At 32.5% G+C, this 10,088-nt stretch overlaps 1 protein-coding gene across 1 annotated transcript; it reads right to left on the reverse strand.

Moving 5' to 3' along the window:
- Positions 1–2,758: 2,758 nt before the first annotated feature.
- Positions 2,759–6,456, reverse strand: LOC147539054 (putative polygalacturonase At3g15720). Its single transcript, XM_086643062.1, has 9 exons — positions 6,310–6,456; positions 6,050–6,187; positions 5,540–5,710; positions 5,414–5,431; positions 5,079–5,286; positions 4,336–4,417; positions 3,992–4,103; positions 3,739–3,855; positions 2,759–2,983 (listed from the first exon to the last, which is right to left on the reverse strand). The coding sequence occupies exons 1-9, from the start codon at positions 6,442–6,444 to the stop codon at positions 2,759–2,761; spliced, it is 1,206 nt and encodes a 401-aa protein (XP_086499188.1). The 5' UTR covers positions 6,445–6,456.
- Positions 6,457–10,088: the final 3,632 nt, after the last annotated feature.

Below are 10,088 nucleotides of genomic sequence, written 5' to 3' on the forward strand. Positions count from 1 at the left end.
ACATTCATATATCTCTTTACTCATGGTAAATTTGGATCCAACCTTTAGTAACTCTTGTAAATTTTCTATACTATTTTCTGACCCATCATGGTTTTTTTTTTTCACTTTCTTTCCCCTTCATTGTCATTGTCCATTTCTTGATTATCCTCATCACTGTCTATCTCTAGATCGTCGTCTTCCACCTCTACTACTTTTTGTTTACAAGGTCTCCCTTCCATTTATGCTACAAACATTATCCGAAAAAATGATAAAACTATAAATTTTTCCCAAAATAAATCTATAAATGATGAAAAAGAAAATAATGTAAATATTAGCATTATTGGAAAGAAAAAAATAAAAAATTTGAGATCGAAAATTACCTCAACCAATTGAAATCTTGAAATGAACCAATTGAATACTTAAAAATAAAAATTCCAATAAGCTTTTATCCACACCTAGTTTGCTTCCATCTTTAGCTCACAATTACAGACAGTATCCTTAACGAAAAAAAATTACACACAGTAAGATTGAGTTGGTTTATTTAAAGATCAAGGTTATTATATAGGAAGGTTATAGTTGGGTTCTTATTAATTAGATGGGTACTTTTATTGACGGGTTATTAAGTCTCCAACTGCCAACAAGAAAGAAGGAAGCACCATCCTGATCAATTACGTTTTTTCAAATTTAATTGTCAAAAGACAAAACAGTCCTTCCTTCACTCCGTTACCAACCTTTACTCCGTTAACTCCCCTCATCTTTACTTTTTCAAACATTTCCAACATGTTTCCTGTCTCCAAGAGAAAAGTGACTTTTTCCTGGACACGTCAGCAAGACGGTAAGGAAGGAAGTAGGGTTGACGGGTCCCCTATCACGATTGAATTTACAGAGCCCCTGATTTATATAACATTTATATGTATATATAATATTATTATATGTATTTTGTTTATGCATATATATATCACATTTGTTTGGGCAGTAGAGTTGGTCGAGTAATTGATTAGGGATCCTAAGGTCTAAGGTTTGAATCTTGTGAGTTACATCATCTTTCAAATATTGTTTCCTTTAAAATTACACTAAAAGAAAAATTGTAGACATGCAAATTCTAATTTGTTGTTTAGTGACACCAACAATTAAAGTGTTAAAATTAGCAGGAAGTTTAAAAGACCAAAACATAATAACTAAACTTAATTGACTACTCATATAAGCTTAAAAGACACATAAATAACAGAAGAATAAAAATCGAATTAAATACATATTCTTATAATTTCTTTTCTTTTTCAATTTCTCTTCAAACTTCAATCTCACATTTCCATTTCATTCTTTACAAGGATTTATTACACAATTACATAGAGGTAATCTTCTTGATTCTTTAATTTTTCTTTGTTTTCTATTTTTTGTTTTTGTGTTTTTTTAGATTCTTATTGCTACTCCTAGAAAGTTAAAATATTTATGTTAATTATAATATAATTTTGTTATTATCTCATTAGATTGTTATGGCTCCAAAAAAGTATTTATGTGGCTCCTGATAAAGGAAGAATTCGATCAAGATTTGGTTAAATCACAAAAGGGAACTATATATAGATAAATTTGTTAAGAAAAAATAAACACGTTGGTTGATGAATCGTTTTTTCAACTTAAAGTGTAAAGGCCCTGGTGATATGTTCGCCTAGGGCCCCCGAAAAGTTAGGGCCGGTACTGTCCTTCAAGTGTTTCGAACACCAAATTAGAAGATTTCGTGCATGAATTAGTGAAGAAGAAACGAAGTTAAAATCCTAACAAGGATTTCCTCCATGAAATTAGAGTGGAGAGAAGGAAAACTTGTTGATGTAGAATCGTTCGTGCCCTAGAGGGAGAGAGAGAGAGAAGGAAAACTTGTTGATGTAGAATCGTTTCGTGCCCTAGAGAGAGAGAGAGAGAGAGAGAGAGAGAAGAGTTAAGGCAAAATTAGAAAATGACTTGAGGGTCAACTGGTCAAGGAGAAGGAGGGGTGATTGGAGGCGCCTAACGCAAAAAACTAGTTCATATGGATGCGCCTATAGAGAGAGGCCCATACAGAAATTTGAGGAGGCGCCTATACACGCTCTCGATTGCCACGAGCCTATTAGTTTTACAGGTGCCAATGTACATGTGCTAACAAAAGTTGTCACCTTTGATGCATGACCCCATTATATGTAACATACTTTCTGTTTGTGTATCACATAATCCAGCTAACATTTTGCATTTTACACTATATATTCCAACAACTCACTGCCATACCTTTAACAAAAAAAAAAAAAAAAAAAAAAAACAACTCACTGCCATAAATGTAATTGACATTTTTTACTGTGAAAATCTTATGCCTGTGCACAGAAGTCATTAAACAAGTTATAAACATCCTACTGAACAAAACTATCTTTCTATTTTGCATCTTTTAAGATGTGATTAGTTATGTGATATCATGTATTTGATATAGACCTATGGCCGCCTGACACTAGCACATCTGTTTGACGCGTATATTACTTTTTGACGCGTGAAATGTTTATTTTCACACCCAAGTCCTACTTTAGCCTGTCCTTTTTGCCCTTTACCTGACTTGTTTGCCGATTTTACTTTCTTTTTTCTTCCTTAGGCCGCTGATTTCACACTTTGGATTGATTCCTCATTTTGCATAATTCTAATGGATGTGTCGATAAAGGAGACGCTTTAAACATAATGAAGTAAATAACACTAGTACATTAGTTCTGTAGTAAAAGTTGTACATAAACTGTGTGACAGAAGATATGAAGAAAATATATAAAAGCTAATTAGAAAGACAAGGCACAGGAGGAGAGGTTTCAGAAGAACTTCCATTCGCATCAGTGCAAGAGGAGCGAGCACTTCCTTTCGTTGATGTTATATCCACGTCCTCCATAAATATGTTTTTACAAGGTACTGTTGGACTGCAACTTAAATTGATAGCTTCCTCACTCGCAGATGTCCCATGAATGTTACTAAACGTAACATTGCTTATTTCCACAGCAGAAGTCTTTCATTTATATCACAAGTAAAGAATTTGAGTTAGCTCGTTTTTGTGATCGAATTAATTGAATGCAGACTCTATTGGGAAATAGAACTAAGTGATACTAAATATGTTTTAAATAATTCGAAGGCAAAGAAATGTACATTTAAAGGGCAAGAAATGGACATTTTTTGGCTACCGAATTTTTCTTTTTCCTTATAAAAGATCTTTCTCGCGAAATTCGTGACATTGAAATTCACAAATTTTTTTGTTACGTATGTTTATAATAATTATATGTTTAACAAATTAATTGTGTAAATGGAAGTTAAATAGGATACAGCTGTATAATTTTTATTTTGAAGTGATAAATTAAGGCCACTGTTTTGAAGAAACAAGAAAAACTTTCGGGATACAAAATTTTCAATCAAATTTTTTTAGACTTTTTTGTTTCCCGTTTGTTTTCCTCAACCCACCCAGCACCGTTTCTTCTCCTAATGCTTGTAGGCACATGACCAATGCTGACGACCTTTAATTTTTTTTTTCAAATCTCTCTTTCTCCTCCAACCACAACCACCACCACTTCTCACCACCATTATTTTTCTCTCCTTTGCTCTACTCTGACTCGGTCCTCATCATCCTAAACGCCCATTGACGCGTTGAAAAACCACGGTTCTTGAAAACGCAAGCGGAAAACTTTTTTTATAGTAGGTTTATGGTTTTTAAATGTATGGATGATGTATGATTTTGTTTGAAAGAGCAGAAAGAATTTTAGTAATTCTTACTTCATTCTTGCAATCATGTTTTCCATTACAATAGAATTGGTCAATGAGGATGGGGTGGTGCACTTCCACTAGTGCAATTTGATCAAATGTTATATTTCTTGCATATCCGGATCCACCCTAACAGAAAAAGAAAAACCAAAGGTTTTGAATCATTAGTGCTAGTTAATTTTAGTCACCAATAAAGAAGGGAGTTGAAATATGTTTTGTGGGAAGTTAGGGTTTGAACTTTGAAGGCCCATAGTTAAGAGCAAACCTGCCATGTCTTGATCCTGACTGCACTGATAGTAGTCTTGGTGAAATTACATCCTTGGACGTGTATCTCTTCAACTGTGGCATGGTCTCCCTTTGCTCCTAAGCTTCCCACACTAAAAATAAAAAGTTTAACAACTTTTTCTCAAAATTACGTCTTAAATTTTCCTTCTGTTAGTTCGAAATTAAGAGTTCTACATTTTTTTTATCATATTAAATCTGTAGTTTTTTCAATTATATTTTTGAGTTGACGTATTTATTGACTAACTTTTTTTTTTTGAGAAATCCTTACATATAACATAGAAGGTTAACATTTTTTATACCATTGACCAATTAAAGAAAACAAACCTTATACCATGGCCAGGGCCGCATTGGACATTAGTAATGTAAATGAAAGAGCTGCCTGTGTTAATAGCAACGCAGTCATCACCTATAATCACATCAGAGATGAAAAATACTTTAGTACATTGAATCATATGTACAAGCAAACTTACACAAAGACACAAATATAGCTATCTATTATAATAAAACAGATTGGTCAGTTGTCCAAGGGATAAGTCTAATCGTCGTGGTCAAGGGTTCGAGGCACGCTGAACAATTCGAAACAAAAAAGTCTTGTTGTTCATTTTTTGTTTGAGATCCGACAGGGTAGAAAATCATCATAGTAAAAAGTATTTGCTCCGCCTCTTTTTATGACGAATTTCCGACGGCCTTGTTCCGTTGAAAAAACCTACTTTCAACGGGTGCAATCCGTCACACATAAGTTTCATTTTTGTAGCGTAGGCTCAACTGATGAAGACGCGCAAGAGGTCTAGGGAGAACCGGCAGAGACTTCAATTTGTGAAGTTCTAAAGTGCTTGGATTTATTACCATGGGCACCCCTTTATGTGTGAAAAAGTGCCAACAACACGGCGCACACTTTTAGACCTTCCCATCAAATATTCTAAAATTTTTGAACTTCTCTTCAAATTTTCTACAAACTTTCGAAACGCTGTAAAATGGATTTCTCCTACAAGAAAAATTCTTTTTTTTACATGATCCAAATGGACCCCAAAATAACAAAGTGAGGTAGGGTCAAAGAATTGAGTTACCAGTCCCAATAGAAGAGTCTTTGATGGTAACATTTGTTGAATGACTAATGTCAAATCCATCAGTGTTAGGGCTATCTCCAGGTGCTGTTATTTGGATGTTGGAAATGATTATGTCCCTTGAATGAGCAATAGAGATATGGTTTTTGGCGCTGTTTATATGTTTCAACCCACTTAATTGAAGACCCTTGCAAGTTTGCAACTTTAGTGCCTATGAAGAATAACCCACTTAACCCATTGATCTCTTTCGGTCTGTTATAAATCCAGACTATTCTAAAAAGAGTCGTGACTTAAAAGAGGATATAATATAAGAATGAAAATTCTATAAACGTTCTTACCGTTGGACGCCCACAATCCTACAAATATAGAAAATGAAAATATTAGAAAATAAATAGTAGAAAATTCAAATTGATTGTTGATTTAAATTATGAAACAAAATGGACAGGAAAAGAAATTCTTTTGACCTCGGAAGTTTTCGGGGAGCAAGAATCTGTCCACCAGGAAGAACCTTTGCCATCTATTTGACCCGAACCATCAATAGTAAGTCCATCCACTCGTACGAATGTAAGCCACGAATTATGTGCATTTAACCCTGTCCATGCTGAGTACTCAGGTGCTACTAAATTCCCTAATACCTATACACACCACATAAATGTAAGCTAGTGTTGGATAATTCAGGAGCATGAATTCAGGGATCCCTCAGTGAGAATAATCTCATATGAACAAATCAAAGTTTCAGACATGCATGAGAATACAATATCTGCATTATCTCGATTATCTCTTCACTTCTAGTTGGTTTCAATTTACATATTAACAAAATTAGATGTAGTATCCGAGTTAGATTAATTGATTAAAAAAATAAAGAAAATCATCTTACAAGACGAACCATGAGAGTGAATATCCCCACAACACAAACGCGTACGAATTTAACAAAAAACATTAAAAATCAGAGACTATGTTTGATATATTTATACCTGTACATTAACGTTAGGGGACTTGCAAGGGCCACTGAATATTACAGGATTCAACAAAAATGTCTTCCCTGAAGGTATTAAGAGGGTTGGAGAAGTTGTAGTTGCTCCACACACATCTGCCCAAGCTTTTAAAAATGCCTATATACATAACAAATTTTAATTAACAAGCATAGTTGTCTTTATAATGATAATTAGAGTAAGTTTTACTAGAGGAGATGTTTTTTTTTTTCTATTAATTAATCAGAAAATTAGGTATTTACGTTGGAGTCGTCAGTTGTGCCATCCCCAACAGCTCCTGCTGCTACGACATCAAAGGTATTTTCCGGTGATGCCGCTAGATTAAATATACCTCTACTATCGCCTCCTTTAGCCATACAAAATAATAGCATTGCCATAATTATGGGCAGCAAATTCTACAATAAAATATAAAAAAGTTTGAAGAATTCTTAAATGAAAATATTACTGGTATGTTCATTTGCCAATTTGATAATCCCAATACAGTTGTTAATTAACTTTAGTTAGGGGTGTAAATCAACCATGGAGGAAGAATATAAAAACATCAGATTTTATTCTGAACTCAAAGCCCAGATACGTTTGTAAAAGTCCAATTTCAGTGTTAGAGATAAGACCCTCCTAATGAAATATTTTGTGTGGAATTGTAAGAGAGGCCATGTTGGCACATTATTTATTAAGGCATCCACTTTGGAAAAAAATAGAACATTTTTGGAAATACAAAATTTAAAAAGAAAATTGTATTATTTTATCAAAATTTTCATTGTACAAAACTCTCACTCGTCCACAAAGGGAGTTCGTTGGCAACCTTTACGACATCTCTCGTGAGTCTCGTCCGCAAAGGGAGTTTGCTGACAACCCTTACGACGTCTACAAGATATGGTTGGGGTGAGGTTGAAAAGGAAAAAGAAATTACCTGAAATTTTGTAAATCGAAAAAAATTAATTGTTTCTAAAAATGAATGGATTTTATCCTTACAAAATTTGTTCCCTCAAAACAAAAAAAAGTATGAGGTATGAAAGAGAACTTAAAAACTAAATACATCATTTCATATCAAAAGGAAACTACTGAGCAAACCATCAATTTAATGCACCATTGAATTCACTACTTTAAAAAGGTTGACCATGATATGAAGTGTTCTTATTGAGTGGTCACTCAAACCCTTGACCTCCAAGTTGAATTTCTCTAACTAGAGGATTGGATCACCTATGAATGGAGTAGCAACTCCCTAAACAAAAATCCTCTTCTACCAATAGTAATCCAGTTGTTAACTAAACCAAAACAAAAAGCAAATGTTTTATGATTTCTAACTTAAAAAAATATATAGTTGACAAAAAAAAAAATTCAGATAAACAGAAGAGTAAAACGAAGTTCTGGATAAAATTCCTACCATTGTTATTGTCGATGAAGAAGTTCACTTAAAAAAAAAAAAATTACACGTACACTTGAAACAAATGGTATGTATTCTGCATGTCCGCACATAACCAGTATATATAGTGATTTTGGATGTAGACAAAATTTATTTTGTATAAAATCCAAACTGTGAATGAAAATCATTGTTGAAATTCTAGACATTTATGAATTGTTTTTTTCTGGATCGTATTCTGTAAACAAAAAATCAACTAAGATCATTAAGATTGTTTAGCACTATAACAGCCCCCAGTAATTAATATTTAGAGATTACTTTGGAGATTTGTCATGTCTCCCTTATGAATAAAAGTGATTTTGTGAAATTCAGTACTTTGGCTCAATTAATATCAAAATATTACTATGAAAAATGACTCTATGTCCTGCCACTATCAAGCTGAATTCTGACCGAAGTATATAACTGGACATGAATTAGAGAGAGAAAATATTGATTGCCCAACATATCTCGGCCGAAGCAGTAGTCGGGCATCGTATAAAGGTTGTATTATCTATAGTACTTAGCTAACAATTTATTGCCCAAAATATTGATTGCCCAAAATATTGATTGCCCAACAATTTAGAAGTATCACAATATAAATAACATTCACGTCGAATAGTAAACTCAAGACGAGTTTCCTTGAGGTGGAGCAGATCGATGTGGGTAGATTTTCAAATGATAGTTTGAGGATCTTAGATATTTAAAATTTAGTAGATTTAAATTTATAGATTAGTAGAAAATTATTATATTTATGGTGCGTTTGTGTTCAAGATTCTTAAGTAGGATTCTACCAAAAATGAAATTTGGTAGAAATCAAGATTTCTTGCTTCGTTTGGCTACAAAAAATCCTCAGGATTCCTAAATCTAAAATTTGCATTGGACCAAAATCCCACCTTATCCCTTAAGATGTGTTAGGATTTTATATTATTAAGTCCAAATTTCAAACTTAAAACAATAAAAAAATTTTAAAAACAAATTTATTTATTTATTTCTGAAAACTGTTTTTATCCGAATTCTTTTTTCACGAAAATCGTTTTTCTTAAGAAACATTTTTTGATTTTTTCGAAAATTTTTTTTTTCACAAAAATAGTTTTTATGTAACCCTTTTTTTTCGAAAAATCATTTCTTTTCCAGAATAACTTTTTTTTTCGAAAAACTGTTTTTTAGCTGGAATCCTTTTTTTTCAGAAACTCTTTTTGAGTCACCCTTTTGTTTTTCCAGAAAATATTATCGTGAAAAAACGCTTTGCGTTAAAAAACGGTTTGCGTGAGAACTCAATTCTCGTGAAAAAAAGAAGGTTTCCGAAAAAACAGTATTCGAAAAAGAAGACAGTTTTCGGGGAGATAAAAATTTCAGAGAAAAAAAAACAGTTTATGATAAAACTGTTTTCGGAAAAATAACGGACCTATTTTCTGGAAAACAGGTTTTCCAAAAAACGATTTCTTAAAAGAAATAGTTTTAAAGATGTTTCAAAAAAAACATCAGATAATTATAATTCGTAGTATTGTTATTAGTTACCAAACAAACTAAGAAAAATTATTTAGAATCATGAATCCATGCATTCATGATTCATTCGTCAAAACTCACCATCAATATTTTTATACGTTTTAAGGAAATTCCTAAGTTTCAGATTTTAATATAATAGATTTATTTAAAAATTGTTAATTCGAATTTGATTAGATTTAAAAAATCCTGATCTATTATATAAAATATATCATCTTTTTGTTGGTTGGACAAACCGCAATGTAAAATTATGGTAGTTCATTTCGCTCAACTCCAATTTTAACCTTTTGATTTTATCTCCCCTCATTAGAATCTTTTCCAATCGCATGGAAACCTTTCCAATCACTCGATCTCATTTGCATGTTTTTCTGCCATGCATCTATATAAACCTCACCACTTTTCTTGTCTTCTTCATCAAGTCGATTATTGTACCTCTCCAACCTAAGCAATTACAAAATGGTATCATCTCATTTCTCATACATTTTTATAGCAATCCTTTTATCGCTGTAAACTAAACAACTACAAATTGATTTCATCTTCTTTCTGATACTTTTATCTTGTTATCTCTCTAAAGTAATATGAATAAAACATGTTTCATCTTCTTTATTTAAATATGCCTTGTTGATTAGTTGATGGGGCAGTTTAAGAATGTTACGCCTACACGAGACAAATTTGATTTTAAAAGAGAGTTCACAAACGAAGTTCGAAAAGAAAAGATGGCACAGTTAAAGGGACATATAACAGTTAGTAGAATGCGAGTGTCGATCAATAATACAATGCCTTCCGAGAAAAATTGTCTTCAATGAAACAAATTAGAGGGATATAGAGATTGAAGACTTGAAATATCTATCAAATACACTTCCTTAGAGCATTGTTTGTCATCTGTCATCTGAGATTACAATGGAAATTGCTTCCTAAGATATGACAGGTCTTTATAAAATTGCATCAAGTAACTAATGAAGATTTCACAGGATGGACTGAAGAAATTTATTAAGGATGACGAAGTATTTTCTAACGAAGGATTTCTAATTTTCAAAAACACATTCTCTACTTGTTTTTCATCTCTTAAAAATTAAATTAATTCTGGCGAACCACTTATTTACTACAGGAATCAAAAGA

Source organism: Eschscholzia californica, unplaced genomic scaffold, assembly GCF_041429995.1.
Source record: "Eschscholzia californica isolate CP2 unplaced genomic scaffold, dmEscCali1.0.p SCAF_5, whole genome shotgun sequence".
NCBI lineage: Eukaryota > Viridiplantae > Streptophyta > Magnoliopsida > Ranunculales > Papaveraceae > Eschscholzia > Eschscholzia californica.